The sequence below is a fragment of the Palaemon carinicauda genome, chromosome 6 (assembly GCF_036898095.1).
Source record: "Palaemon carinicauda isolate YSFRI2023 chromosome 6, ASM3689809v2, whole genome shotgun sequence".
NCBI classification, from domain to species: domain Eukaryota; kingdom Metazoa; phylum Arthropoda; class Malacostraca; order Decapoda; family Palaemonidae; genus Palaemon; species Palaemon carinicauda.
In genome coordinates this window covers 66277197-66293096 of record NC_090730.1, presented here as the reverse complement: position 1 = coordinate 66293096, position 15900 = coordinate 66277197, and the positions used below count along the sequence as shown (strand labels likewise).

Genomic DNA, 15900 nt, shown 5'->3' with positions numbered 1-15900 from the left:
ATTATACTTCCATTTTTTTCTTTTTGTTTTTTTTTTCTTTTTATTTTACCTCTGGTATAACGAACTGAGAGAATTGATGTAGCGCTTTTTCCATAAAGTCTGCTAAGAAATTGGACGCTTCGTGGAAGGTAAGTTTTGAAATAAATTCTTCAGTTTGACTCAAAGTAAATTTAACTTGCATTAAATATAGGTAGAAATAGATACAGAAGTAAAATGATTAATCACAATTTTTATTAAAATTTTTGTTTCAATTACTTGAGTTTTGAAATTTATCTCATTTATACTTAAGAATCATAAATTATAATTCTGTATTTCTCATTTCAATGAATTAAAATTGCATTTGATGTGGTTTTTATACAAATCAGTAAATTTTTATTTCTTGCTATGTTTTACGTAATGTAGAAGGATATGTTTAAATTTGATTTGGCGGTTGCCGAGATACAGTATCAACATTATGCTCTTTATTACCTATTTGGTTTATCGAAAAATATATTTCAAATTTAATTATCTTTTAATATAGATTTGTGAAAGATACAGTACATTAACCTCTACTTTTTCTGCAGTTTAATTATGTGAGTAAGCACAGTTGGTATATACTGTATGTACTTGCATTTGTTCATATGTGAATATGCTTGTACATACGTGAATGTTTTATATAGTAGTAAACATATTTACAGAATAGGGAAACCATTTACAGGAAAACATCTTCATTTCTTGTAAGTTTGCAAAGGCAAGGCAGAAAAAAGGAAAGAAAGATGAAAGAGTGTCTGAAAGATTGTATTAATATTTTCGTCCTAGCAGACTCAGAGAATTGTGAAAAGTGATACTGTATATACCAAAGATGAATTGATTTTCTTATAACATTTTATCAAAAATACTGTGTATGGTACTCTGTGATCTCCCTTTTTTTACCATTTATAAGCTGATATAAGACATTATGTTGCTTGTTTTATGAGGTTAGGTACAGAAAGCAAATTAGTAAGAATAATATTGAGTGTACTAAAAGATATATTGTACAGTACTGACTACAGTATTCATAATTGTACGTGCAGCAATACCACTAATGAATTCTTGCTTGATAGCTAGACAATACTTAGGGACAAAGAAGTTCATATGTAAATGCAAGTGTTAGTAATCTAGACATTCATGAGAACTATATAACCACAAGCTAAATACTACTGCATATAACGTATTACATTGGAAAGATGACGACTAACAGAAATATGTAATACCCTTCATATAAAAAATGCGTTGTTTCTATCAGTCATTTTGTGGGTCAGTGGTCTGGCTACACTTTTTGAAAATGCATATACTGTAATAAGGGTGATAATAATAGTATTGATGATGATATGTTATTTGTAAGCAATGTTATTTTGAAATAATGGTAAGACAAACCTTCTCTTTGAGATTTGAACCCCTGATCTGTAATTTACAATGTCAACACAGTCTACTCAGTCGAAAAGGACATAACAAGAGTGGAATCTAAAATGCTGTTGCATATGCTTGAATCATAGTGGGCCAATTTTACCCATATCTATGGTCTAACTACCTCCCAGACCAACCAGCAGTAAGTAGACATATTCAGTTCTCAACCCACCCACCCACCCCCCAAAAATAGGTTTTTAGGTGAAGTATGCTTTATAAGCATAACCCCTCTTTGAGAATAGGACTACTGACCTGAGACTTGAAAGCAGAAAGAGACTACTGGACCTATATTTGTGGTTTTGCCTATTTCCTGGTGAAGAATGTATTATGCTATCTGTGGCTGAGTGGATAAGGTGTTGTATTAGTAAAGCAGAGATCAGCAATTCAATTCACAAAGAAAGAATTTTATTGTCAATGGTAGGGATGATAGTTACATAATCCTACTATTACAGAAATTATAAAAATAAGTGATAGTAATAATCTGGTAGGAGAGGATTGTAATCCTAAGCTAAATTTATTTATCTAGGGTATGAATATACGGACGTTCATTAACAAAAAGCTATAAAATGGTATGAGATCTTCAGTTTGAATTTTCAGGATGCCAGGGGTGACCACTACCAAACCACTGCAAGAGCATTTGTTATTTGCCCCATTATCGCTCAGTATTTACTATGTTGCCAATCCTAACTAAACTTAAAGAAGGGGATGCTGGACAATCTTTTAGATAATTTTTTCAGAGGCAAAAATTTAATTTTAATAATAATTTTTTTATTTTTATACTCATCTGATATTCAAATTCATTCTTCTCTAGAAGCTCGGTGTATTGACATTTAGTCCCAAAATTGAAGATAAATTTTTCCAGTTTTTTTCCTTTCATTAGATACGTGTCTCTAGTAAAGTAATGAAACACTCTCAGAGGTTAATGGCAAGGAGCACCAAGGAGTCTTTGTTATTCAATTTTGAAGTCAAAATTATTCACAATTCCTTGACATCACAAGTCAGTGGGGAGAAGGGTGGACATAGATAAGAATATCTGGTAATTATAGAAATAATCATTTTACTATTAAAATTCTGTTGATGTCTATGATTCTCCTAATATTCATATTGCTGATTTTCTCACACTGATGGGGGTAGGACACCAGTGTAGGAAAGAAATAGTTCAAACTTGAAATTTAAATTGTGAAATTATTAGAATTGTACTCAACTGATCTAAATTAATGGCAATCATCTCAAAATACAGCTTGAAATATGAGACTCCAGATTGTTTTTCAAACGACAATTAGAATATTGGAAATCTATAAATTAATTGCAATAAAGAATTTAAAAGATCATATCACCAGCAGCCACTATAGAAGCTAGACCCTAGCAATCTCGATAAGAAAACCAGAATTCTTTAATGAAAGTCAACATGGTACATTATCGAACTAGCGCAGAAAATACTTTCCAAAAGAATATTTGTGCAAAAGTTAAGAGATGTGGGTTTACTCTTAATATCTAGGACTGTAATCTTCAAAGCTTTCCAAGATTTGGATCCAACTGGCTGTGAGTTTTTGTGACCAAACTTTTAACTAGGAAAGACATTGCATTTTTTTGAGAGAGGACAAATTAAAATTCTAATTCTCATGAAAAATTAGGGACACTACCTGTAATGTCCATAGTTTGTCCAACATTCATTGAACAACTCTTACCAGACAATGAAAACTATGTTCAGATGAAATGCTTAGAACCATATCTAAAGAGGGGAAGTGAGAAAAGTGCATTGGACTCTTAGTCTTAAAATAATTCACCTCTGAAGGAAAGTAAAAACAATTAAAACATCTTATACTGTACTCTAAAACCCTTCAGTGATAGTGCCTACATTTGGAAATCTCTCTATAAGTAAAAGGTTTTCCAAAGATGTAATTATTGAACTTTATAAATATTTTAAAACCACATCTCAATTCTAGAAATATACTGGATTAATAGCAGCCTTTTAATTCTGACATCCACTGTAATACATGAAAATGAAAAATCTCATCCCAAAGTCTTGAGTACCAAGTTAAGGATTGATAAATGCCCTATAAAGGCTGAGTTTGGCACTTCTTTTCATAAATGGACACCTTAGAAATTTTAACAATATAATCATAGCTAATTCTAGCCATTGATACATTCTTAGGCTGAGATCATTAAGAATAATTATACCCGTGTGTTTAATACAAAATAATAGTAGACTATCTTTTAGAACCTATAAAAGACAATCTAGAAGGTTGGAAAAACTCAATGTTTGAAAATGGGATGGAACGTCCGAAGGAGATTTGATATAAAATGTATCGGTTTGGATGAACCACATTTGAAAAGGATCAGCAGAGCAGATTGATTGGTATGGCAACCTTCTTATACACTGACAGCAGATGGTGCTGATCTACAGACCATTTCCCTTGTGCCCTAACAGGGCTATTAGAGTATGTGGTTTGCAGATAACCTGAACTTGTTTCATACCTGCTGAATCATGGTAAAAGAGGGGAATGTGCAAAGGTCTGGATTTTTCCTGTATGTAACAGGGTTTATATCTTCTATGCCAAGGGATCCAGAGCAAAAGAACATAATACTTTTATCATTTTTTGCCAAAAGCATCCGGTCCTGCAAAGTAGTCACCCAGCCAAGTACTGACTAGATGAAATGTTACTGAACCGGATGAGAAGAAATGTTTTCAAAGTGGTAGAATTATTGACTGATGAATCTGAAAATGCTAACAATGTATGGGTGACCCCACTATTTCCAAATTTCTAGGCTTACTGAAAAATGTAGCGACCATTCTCTTGGAAGCTCTAGACACTTTTCGCTTAGCCAAACTTTTTATTTGCACTAACAATTTTAATATGATCCTGCAACATACTTCCCAGAGAGGTACCGTGTGACCTATGCACTCCTCACAATATTTCTAAAAAAAATTGTACTCTCACAATACACAGAAGAATATGGAACAAGATCACCTAAAAACAATTCCAATGTATAGCAGTGCATAGGATTGCCAAGAAATCCAGAGCATCAGACTGGCTTGTGTTTCAGTGACCGACTGAGCAACTGCTTTATCAATTAGGCAGTACTGTATTTATATCTATAAAAATCACAAAATTGTGAAATAATTGCACCTCAGAGACTGTTCCACTATTGAAGCAAATGCCTGTTCTCTTCCATTATCATGAATCCCAAACAGACCAATACATCTTAGTTAACCCATTTTGAAACAGAATTATTATATAAAGGACAAATAATAAGAAATAGGAAAAAATTCTGAGGATCTGCCAATTTCTTCAAATGGCGTATTCATTTGGTTTCACATGTGGTCTAGTGACGATGTATGTTGTAAAACACCACTACTGTCTGTCCCACCACTATTGGTTTGTGGTCGTGCTGTATACTATCAATGGATAACAAATATCTTAAACTAATTATATGGACGTAACTTCATTTAGGTAACTGGCAGTGGCAGCTTGTAGCTAAAATTTCTGGAGGTGCTGCTCCAGAAAACTTTAGGCCTTTGTTTTAATATTATGTAAAAGGAAACAAACAGGAATAAGAAAATTTTTTCAGAAACTTGTTAGAATTGTAAAAGAACAAAATATTTTTTTTTTTTACTTACTATAACCTAAATTGTTACAGCTTAAACTTCATCCATTCATTTAAAAATGAAATCCATACTTGTTATCATTTTCACAAAAATATCAATAATTTTCTCCATGGTACATGGTTTTCAAGCACAAGACACGCAGAGTAAAATATAAACACTACCTTCCACCAGCACACCAAGGTTGGCACTGAGGAAGTGATAGTGCTCTCTCTCCCTTGCAGTCTTGCACACAGCTTCCTATATGTGCATACACACAACAGCCAAACGCAACACCGTTCGAGGATCGTTCACAGTTCCATACAAAGATTTTTTTATTTTTTTTTTATATAAACTGAGGGATGGCTACTGACATTAAGCTTAAAGATTATATATTGTACACATATGAAGAAAGGATTAAAGAAAAAATAATGCTATTGCTAATGTCAAGTGAAAATAGGGGGTGTTGCAGATCAACCCAGGTCTATATGCAATTCACCACTGGTAACTGGTAACTTATTTCAAGTTAATACTGTATCTTCAAACTAATCATATGTATATTTTAATATGACATCTGTCAAAAGAATGAAAGGAATTTCATAAAGGTATGTTATAATAATCTGTAAGTTCATTGTCGATGGGTAGCAAGGCAGGAAACAGATCATAGTCCAAGACTAGAATGTTAATGTTCCATCTAACAGAATAAAATGCTTTAGCTCTCAACAAGTACAGTACTTGAATTACCAGCCTTACTCTAAATTTTGGATAATTTACATATTTTACCCAAAATTAACTGTATACCATAAGTAGCTTATTTGGATATTATTAGATTGTATATCTCTAACCAATTCAAAATAATTATTTTCATAACTTAATTTTACAATTTTACCAAACTGCTTTTTGATTGACTACTCACCACGTATGGAAAATAATTAGTATAAGATGAAGAGATTCATTCAAGCAAGTGAGGTATTAATCTGTACATTTATCACATTAGAGAAAAGCATGAGAGGAGTTAGTGATTAGTCTTGTAAATGAATGATGCACACAACCATTCAAACAAAATGCAGTTGAACAAAGTTAGTGAATCTTTAAACAAAAAGAAAGCATTTACCCCAAGGGAAATTTGATTGACTACTTATTACCTATGGAAACTGATGAGAAACCAATGTATACAAGATGAAGAGATTCATTCAAGCAAGCAAAGTACTAACCTCTTCATTTACCCCATAAGAGAAAAGCATGAGATAAGTTAGTGGTCGATCTTGTAAGCGAATGATGGCCTCAACCATTCAAACAATTGAATAGAGTTAGTGAATCTTTATACAAAAAGAAAGCATTTCGCCAAAGAGCATCATACAATTTACCATGCCAACCACAATACAATAATAATTGTAAAAAACTTTTATTTTATGATAGGGCTAATTGAAATATTTATATTACCATCTCAGCGTAGAAGGGGTGAGCACTTGTTTTATTGAGATTAGAAATATATAGATCCAGGCTACTACTGTATCTCATTCGTCTGTCCCGCAAGTTCTAGGTGTTTAGAAAAGTAGCTAAAATTTGGAAGTGTTATGGTTTTACAACAGAAGGACAAAAGTAAAAAAAAAGAATTTGAACTCTTACTGATGTATTAGGACCAATGGTTACCGCTTGATGAGTTAGGCTAGGAATTTAAATAAAACAGGCTAGGCCTGAAATATTCTTAATGCAAAATGGATTTTGACATAAGAAAAATCTATTTTTGGGTGAGATAGCCATGTTGTCCTGATGGAAGTTCCCCATTGGCAGCTTCTACCTGGGCTATTTCTGCTAGAGATATACCAGAGAAATTTTACCTTAAGGGTATCAACAGAGTTGTGACCTCTGGAGTGAATATCCCAAGAGATATTGTGTATAAATCAGAGACGTGTTAATGACAAGCCATGGCTATCCTTCCCCGAATAGAGTTAACCTTGTCTAGAAGGATAAGGGTAGAGGGAAGGGCATAGGCAAGTGAGCCGTTACAACTCCCGATCTCAATGTGCTACAACTAACGTTTTCTGTTGAACCAATCCAGGAGCAGCCATGTCCCACACTGAGAATTGGGAGGGGATGGAAAGTAACGGGCAGACCATCAGGACTACATGGCTGTCTCGCCCAAAAATAGATTTTTCCCATGTCAAAATCCGTTTTTTTTATCTCGATCCATGTCGTCCTGATGGAAGTGTACCAGAGAATTACCATTCTCAGTTGTGGCTAGAAGAGTTTTAACCCTGTAATTTCATAGATATAAGCATACAGTACTTCCAACAACATTGGTACTATGGTAACAAATGTGAGAGTAAGCGAGAAGTTTGTGCAATGGTAGGAACAAAGTAAATCAATAGCACAGTCCCACTCACTGTGAAGAACTTTGTGTCCAGTAGAGGAAAAGACCAAAGTCAATAAAAGGAGGGTTAAAGAAATTTTGATATACTACATTTATTTCATATAGACAGCAGGTCCAAAGAAAGGAAACGCAAAAAAGAATAGTCATCTTTTAATGTTTCCGAAAATACATACTGTACATGTAGTAATAAGAATACAACAAGATATACTATATATATATATATATATATATATATATATATATATATATATATATATATATATATATATATATATATATATATATATATGTATATATATATATATATATATATATATATATATATATATATATATATATATATATATATATATATATATATATGAAACCGAATAGTAAAACAGTAATACTCTTGACATAACAAGAAAATATCACCTGTAACTCGTTACAACATTAAAAGGGCATATGGAACAAAAGATCATAATCCCCTTGCACAATGTAGATTGAGAAGTCCTAATTACATAGTCTAAATGAGTCCGTGCACAACACTTAAGAAGCTGGTTTAATTACGCTACCAGCGGCCACCACGAAGTGTTTAATCTCTTCCAACTGACGTAGGTAATGTTTGAAGAATACTCTTTGAAGATTTCCATCCTGTGTAAACCTGTAAGCTAGCAAAGGACATAGATTGGAAAAAATTTAAGGAAGAGGCAACTTTTCTTGGGTCATAACTCGCTGAAATACTTTCCGGGTCGGTCCTTCTGATGAAGTAGGTGAGTTTGGACCTTAGTTGTTTCAGAGAAAGGTTAGATCCTGTTGACTCCCCTTTAAAAAGTGGATTGTCTTTAAAGGCTTGGCTCTTAGATAGGTAGGCTTTAAAGCTCTCCACGGGGCACTGAGTAGGGTCCTCCTGTAGTGGAACAATTTTCCAGAGCCACAGCATTTCGTGGGAAGTTCGTTTTTCGCCAAGAATGCAGGATCTGGATAACTGTTTACCTATCCCGAATACAAGAATTCAATGTGGCCATCATCCCTTGAAAGGGCCACAATCTCACTGACTCTTGCGCCAGAAGCCATAACGCAAAAAGATAGACTTTTGAGTAAGATCCTTCAGAGAGGCAGAGGCATTATCTATCGAAGAGGCAAAGTGCAAGATTTATCCAACGACCATGAAATAGCCTTGGGAGGAGCATTAGGTTTCAGTTTAGCACAAACCTTCAGGATCTTATTGAATAGCTCGCTATTGAGTTCAATATCAAAAGCATAGGCGATCGGTCTAGTTAGTGCAATAGTTGTAGAGGCTAGACCTTGATCGTGTAGTGAAATAAAGAAAGAAATACAGAAGTCCATAGAAATAGAAGAGGGCTGATGATTTCACGAACACAACCCATTTTTTCCAGGAAGACAAATATTGTCGTTTTGTGGTGCTGGACTTGTACTTTTCTATGAAGTCAATTCTTACCCTTGCAACTCCGAATTTTCTTTAAGCAGCGAGGGCGAGAAAGTCATTAGCTGAAGGGTTTTCGTTATCCAAAAGGAAGCGACGACAGTTGTCTGTTGAACAACCCGGGACAGCGCTGGAGATGGTAGAGGGATCTGTAGGGGTTTGAGTTAAAAAACAAGAGGGTACAATTTGCTCTTAGGCCACTTGGGAGCCACCAGAGGTGCTGTTCCCTTTAAAGTCTGCATTTTGTTAAGTACTTTCAGTAGGACGTTGAATGGAGGAAATAGGTAGATATGAGACCACTGGTTCCAATCCAGAGACATCACATCCATTCTTGTTGCTTCCGGGTCCAAGTTTGGTGCTACATGTTCGGGAAGTTTTTTGTTGAAGCTCGTTGCAAAGAGGTCGATTTGCAGTTCCGGGAATGGCTCCAGAATGAAACAGAAGGATTTTACATCCAGAGACCACTCTTTTTCCTGAGGCTTGGATCTCGAGAGGCCATCCGCCGTCACATTACGAACCCCTTCGAGGTGAACTGCTGAAAGATTCCATTTCCCTTTTTTTTTTTTTTTTGCTAAAGAGAGAATTGATAGGATTAAATGGTTGATCTGAGGAGCCCTGGAGCCCTGTCTCTTAACACAGTGCACTGTTGTGTTTTTGTCGATGACCAATTTGACGTGTGATTTCGTCTTTGGACATAGTCTCTTCAGTCATAAACACTGCCATAGCCTCCAGAACATTGATGTGACACTTCTGAAATACAATCCACCACTGACCCTGCACTTTCTTGGAAGAGGAGTGTCCCCCCCAACCTTGTTCCGAGGCGTCCGTGTGACTAGTTACGGAAGGAGAAGGGTATTGAAGAGGGACGTCGTTCGATAGACTCTTGGCAGTGGACCACGGCTTAAGCTGCTTCCACAGTAAGGCCTAAGCTGCTTCCACAGTAAGGCAGGGGTTTTATGGCAAAGATCTCTCCAAGAATTGGATGCCTTTCTTCTCCGGATTCTGTTGGCATCTTTGAGCTTTGCTCTCAGGATTGGGTCCGTCACGGCAGCGAACTGTAACGACCCCAAGACCCTTTCTGGTTGTTGTCTGGTGAGTACTTTTGAACGAAGTAGGCACCCGACCGAGTTTGCAATTTCCTTTCTCCTACCTTGTGGTAGAGAGAGGGTGTGTGACTCTAGGTTCCAGTGAAGTCCTAGCCACTGGAATTTCCGAGCTGGAGATAGCCTGGACTTCTCAAGGTTGATTTGGAAGCCGAGAAATTGTAGGAAGTTCATGACCTCTGGGCTGTTTAAAGACATTCTGACTTCGTTGCAGCTCAGACTGACCAGTCGGCCAGGTACACCATCACCTGAAGGCCTCTGTTCCGAAGTTATTTGACAATGGCCTCGACTAGTTTCGTGAAAATCCTTGGAGCTATACTGAGCCTGAAGGGCATAGCTTTGAATACGTAGGCCTTTCTTGCCAGTCTGAAACCAAGGTATGGGGAGAAGCGCCGACCTATCGGAAGATGTCAATAGGCGTCTGTAAGATCTATGGAGATGGTGTAGATCCCTGGGGTGGTAGGATCTGTATTTGAGAGATAGTCAGCATTTGAAACTTGTCGTTCAGAATGAATTTGTTTTTTGAGGACAAGTCCAGAATAGTTCGAAGAGTGTTCAAGTCTTTCTTGGGCATGCAGAATAGCCGCCCTTGAAAGTTCATGGATTTTGTGCAACGGATGACTCCCTTCCAGAAAAGGTCCTGAATGTCATCCTCCAAAAAGGGGGTTGTGGGTTGAAAGAACCTCTTGAACTGGGGTGGTTTCTGTGTCCATTTCCAGCCTAGCCCTTTTAAGACTATGCTGTGAGCCCAGGTATCGAACTCTCATTGATCCCTGAACAGGTGAAGTCGTCCCCCTACCGGAAACTCCTCGTTGTTGCGAAGGACTTGCAACTTTAGACGTCTTGTCTCTACTTCCTTGGCCTCTAATTCAACCGTCTCTTCCAGGCCTTCCTCTGTTACCGGAGCCCTTCTTATGAGCTTTGGCCAGGTGAAACATGGTGGTAGCTCTCTCGTACACCAGGTTGAAGGCTGGAGACGTACTGCTGGGGGACTGTGTACACAGTCTGAGGAACGGCGGCAACTGAGGCTGTCGCGACAGAAAAGGGTTTCCTTCCTTTGAAGTGACTTCTGGGCTTCTTGCCCTTGGGTTGAGGTCTTTCATTGGGGGTAAATTTCCGTCAAGAGAAAATAACCCCCTGTTCTCATTAAGGCTCTTATTATCTTGAGCTGCTTTGTCCATGACTTCTTTAACCAGCTTCTCAGGGAAGAGATCCTTCCCTCAGATGTTGAAGTTGATCAGTTTTCTGGGTTCATGTCTGATCGTAGCAGCGGCAAGGATATGTTCTCTACTTGCTCATCTAGCTAGGACGAAAGCATGTGATCCCCATGAACATGAGTAGGTGAGTCTTAGCCAAGACAGGGAAGAGATCAGATTTGGAATAGTTTCCAATAAGCATCTCTAGATAAGATTTGAAGGATAAAGACTCAGAAACTCTCCCTTTAGCTCCCAGTTTTCCCTTCAATAGAGATTCGGGAATCCTAGGAAGTTTCTCATTAAACTGTTTACCTCTGACGTCTTTTATCTAGTTTTCCAACAGTGAATGTATCTTGGATATCCTCCCAGTTGTTCGACTCGCAAGGATGGGCTAGAGAGACAGGTTTACATTCCTCTAGCACTTGAAAGGGTCTGTTCTCCCTTACTGCTTTCAATACGGCCTCTAAGCTTTTAGACGTTAAGGGGAAGACAGTATCTTTGGGGGCCACAAAAGTGGCCTGTTTCATGCCAAAGACAGAAAGTTGGGTATTAGGGAATTCAGCTGTCTTCAACTCCCTAACCAAATGGGATTGAGCCTTGCTATGGTCCAAACTGATCGCTTCCTTAGGGACTGTATCATCCCTAATGGACACTTCCGAATTAAGCGTTATGTAAGAGGAAGGATAGCTATCGATTGATGGAAAGAATTCCAAGTCCGAAACTGGCTTGGAACCCAAACTGTCCCCAATATGAAGGAACCCTTCTGTTAAGGCCATATTCTCAGCATAGCGCCAAGGGTTCTTAACTGTCCATTCTGGTAGGCTCGAAGCTGGGGGAGCCTTAGAAGCAGGTACCTATTGTAAAGCTTCTATCCTCGCTGTTAGATCTGCTTGAGAACGTTCATATTTGGCGGTTAAGTTTTCCATGAAAGCTTTCATAGATGCCATTAGTTTTAAATTACTGGGTAGCAAAGGTTTGTCTGATATCAGAACCAGGGTGGTGGTGGAAGCAGGGTCTTGGGTAGAAAGTAAAGAGGCATTGGGAGCTGCACTCACCTGATGTACATCCAATGACTCTTCCGAGGTTTCTGTGGTCAGCAGTATCCTCTCCTTTTTTGATGAAACAGAAGAAGTAGTAGACATGTTGTCCATGTCCAGCCTCATGACTTGCAGAGGGTCTCGAACTTTATCATCTGCTTGTACCGGCGCGAGTTGGACCGTCGGTAACTGGTGACCAAAAACAGAGGACACCGCAGCCTTGGGAAAGAGGAGGTCCTTCAGTTCCAGAGAAGGAAGATAAGGGGTGCCTTGTTGAGAGCTCTTTTGGAAGCCTCTTACCCAGTGTTGGAGTGTCTTCTGACTTCGATCTTGAACATCCAAGGAGATGTCAGTGGCATAGAAGTCAGTTTGAAGGAGATCCATGCAAACCTTGCAGTCGGTAAGGTCCCTGATTGCAGTGGATCCCTTGGAAACATGGCAACTTGCATGTTTTCGGCAGGTCTTGTGGCCACAGAGTAACTTGATCTGCCTGGTACAGGTGACTGTAGAACACGCCATGTCATCAGCGGCCTGTAAAGATAAGAAATTTTAATGAGTATGTATTATAAAGTATTATTTTCCATTTATTTTTGCATTATGCTCCAATAATTACTTAATTTACAAGTATTAACAATTAGTTTAGGTATAATGAATGGTATATTATGCGCACATATGAATAACAAGGTGTATCATTTATATCATTTCTTAACTTATTCCAAATATCTTTAAAATTAATATTATCTCTCTCTCTCTCTCTCTCTCTCTCTCTCTCTCTCTCTCTCTCTCTCTCTCTCTCTCTCTCTCTCTCTCTCTCTCTCTCTCTCTCTCTCTCTCATAGTTTGATTTTTAATTCACTATTAAATCTTTATATTTCTTTAGACATTATTAGAAAATCTTTGTATTATTACTCGATGTTTCAATCATGGGAATACCAATATTACTCGGTAACATATTGAAAGTAAATCAATTGATTTGTCACTCACCTTCTGCCAGAAATATGACTCCATCAGACTTTTTTTTTCTTAAATTTGCAATAAGTAGTACTATTCGCATAACAACTGACACAGACCACTGAAACACTCCATATCGTTACTCGATGTTTGGATGATGGGAATAATAGATTACAGTGATACCTCTACATACGATCTTAATTCGTTCCAGAAACTGCTTCGTATGTTAAAACGATCGTATGTTGGAGCAAATATTCCCATAAGAATACACGGTAATTTGTTTAATTCGTTCCTCAGCCTAAAAACCCATAATAACTCCTTAATAAATGGCTACACATAATTACACATAACATTAATACAATACAGTATAATAATTATCTAAAAAAAGAATAATAATAAAGAAATAATAAATCAAAAAGGGGTTTTTATGTAACACTTTACCTTAGCGACAGGCCAGCGCAGGTGTAGGGACTGCTACACAGGAGGAGATGGAAGATCAGCGAGGAGGTAGGGACGGCGACTTTGTACGATAACGTGTACGATAACTTACACTAACTTACACTACGTGAACTTTAACTTAACTTAGCTTATTTTTTTGTTTTCATTTTTATCATTTTATATTTTTTTATATTTTTTTTCTTTTATTATTTTTAATTTTCATCACTTTCACTCGATTCGGTCTTCTTTTTCTTTGCTTCACTTTCTTTCTTTTCATCATGATCACTAGACCATTTTAGGGAATTTTTAAAGAAACTCGAGTGTAAGTTGATTGGTACGGCTTTTGAGGATTTTTCTAAAATGAGCTAAACAAACATCATCGAACTGCGCAAATACACGGCAAACCTGAAGTTTCTGTGGGTGATGCTTGTCGATGAAATCAACCACGTGTTGATGATATGCCAACATCTGTTTTATTTCCGCTGTACCTAAGATTTGGCCTACCTCCTCGGTCTCCTCCGACTCACTCAACTGCGCTTGGAACTCATCATGCTGCATGGCTTGCAGCTCCTTGAGTTCCTTGGTGGTGAGTTCTTCATGATGCTCTTCGACGAGTTCGGTGATGTCATCTTCATCCACCTCCAGACCCATGAACTTGCCAAGGGATACAATCTCTTCGACGTCTTCCTCGGCGGCAAGCACAGGTTCATTCTCAGGGCCAAAACCTTCGAAATCTCTGGGAGCAACAGCATCAGGCTAAAGCTTCTTCCAAGCTGAATTCAGGGTCCGACGAATTACTCCCTCCCAAGCCTGATCTATGATCTTTAAGCAGTGCATGATATTAAAGTGGCTCCTCCAAAATTCACGCAAAGTTAAGTTGTTGCTTTGCGTGACATTAAAGCACTGTTTAAATAAGTGCTTGGTGTAGAGCTTCTTAAAATTAGAGGTGACTTGCTGGTCCATGGGCTGGAGGATAGGGGTGGTATTCGGTGGAAGATACAACACTTTGATGAATTTGTATTCGTCGATGATATCATCTTTGAGTCCGGGGGGGGTGAGCGGGTGCATTGTCCAAACAAAGCAAGCACTTCAAAGGCAAATTCCTCTCATGAAGGTACTTCTTGACAGCAGGGCTGAAAACTACGTTTACCCATTCCACAAAGATATGCCTAGTAACCCAAGTCTTACAATTAGAATGCCATAGAACATGTAGCAGGTCTTTATTAATTCTATGTGCTATAAGTGCCTTAGGGTTTTCGGAATGGTAAACTAATAAAGGCTTAATTTTGCAGTCCCCGCTGGCGTTGGCACAAAGCGCAAGAGTCAACCGATCCTTCATTGGCTTATGTCCAGGCATTTTCTTCTCTTCGGCGGTAATGTACGTTCGACTAGGCATCTTTTACCAAAACAGACCGGTTTCATCACAGTTGAACACCTGCTGCTCTAGGTAGCCTTCCTCCACCACGATGCTTTCGAACTTTTTAACAAAGTCTTTAGCAGCCTTGGTGTCCGAACTCGAAGCTTCTCCATGCCGAACAACTGAATGAATCCCGGTCCATTTCCTAAATTTCTCGAACCAACCTCGAGACACCTTGAATTCGTCCGTCGTAGGATCGGCTGAACTCTCCCCCGCGTCACCCCAGAGTCCGCCGCCTTCAAATCACTGTAGATAGCGCTGGCCTTCTCACAAATGATCGTTTCAGTGATCGAATTGCCAACAATCTCCTTGTCCTTGATCCATATTAACAAAAGGCGTTCCATCTCTTCAAGTGTAGGGCTACGACGTTTGGAAATAATCGTGATCCCCTTCGAAGGTTTCACTGCTTTAATGGCTGCCTTCTGTTTTATGATCGTCGAGATCGTAGACATATTCCGGCCATATTGTTTAGCCAGATCGCTAACACGTACTCCTTGCTCATGCTTTTCTATTAATTCTTGCTTTAGTTCTAATGAAAGCATTGACTTCTTCCTTTTCTCACCACTACTACTACTTCCTGAACCAAAACTAAGCTTTTTAGGACCCATGATTACGAAACACAGAAAACAACACGTGAAAAAGGAAGATAAAAAACACTGTTAATATCTGAGCGTATAGAGAACAACCACACGATGCGCACGAGATGAGAGGACTGATCAAGGTGACGCTCGTTTGGCGTCCCTCCGATGTGCTGCCGTCTAGCGGCGTCAACAACAAACCACGGTTGACGCTTTCGAGAAAATTCCACGTGTACGCGTATTGTTTACTTCGTATGTTGGAGCAACACTTCGGGTGTCGAGACAGAAATTTGGTCGAATTTTACTTTGGATGTTGGAAAATTCGTATGTTAGGACATTCGTATGTAGAGGTTCCACTGTACTCAGTAAC

General features: G+C 38.1%; 1 protein-coding gene across 11 annotated transcripts in view; it reads left to right on the top strand.

Moving 5' to 3' along the window:
- Positions 1 to 15900, top strand: part of Plc21C (Phospholipase C at 21C) — a 935201-nt gene that overhangs the window by 814198 nt on the left and 105103 nt on the right. For 9 of the 11 annotated variants that reach the window (XM_068375234.1, XM_068375236.1, XM_068375240.1 and 6 more), the window contains one exon: positions 99 to 128. The exons of the other annotated variants lie outside the window; for them this stretch is intronic. In XM_068375234.1, the coding sequence (XP_068231335.1) occupies positions 99 to 128 (30 nt within the window). The remainder of the gene's footprint in view (positions 1 to 98; positions 129 to 15900) is intronic. 11 annotated transcript variants of the gene reach the window in all.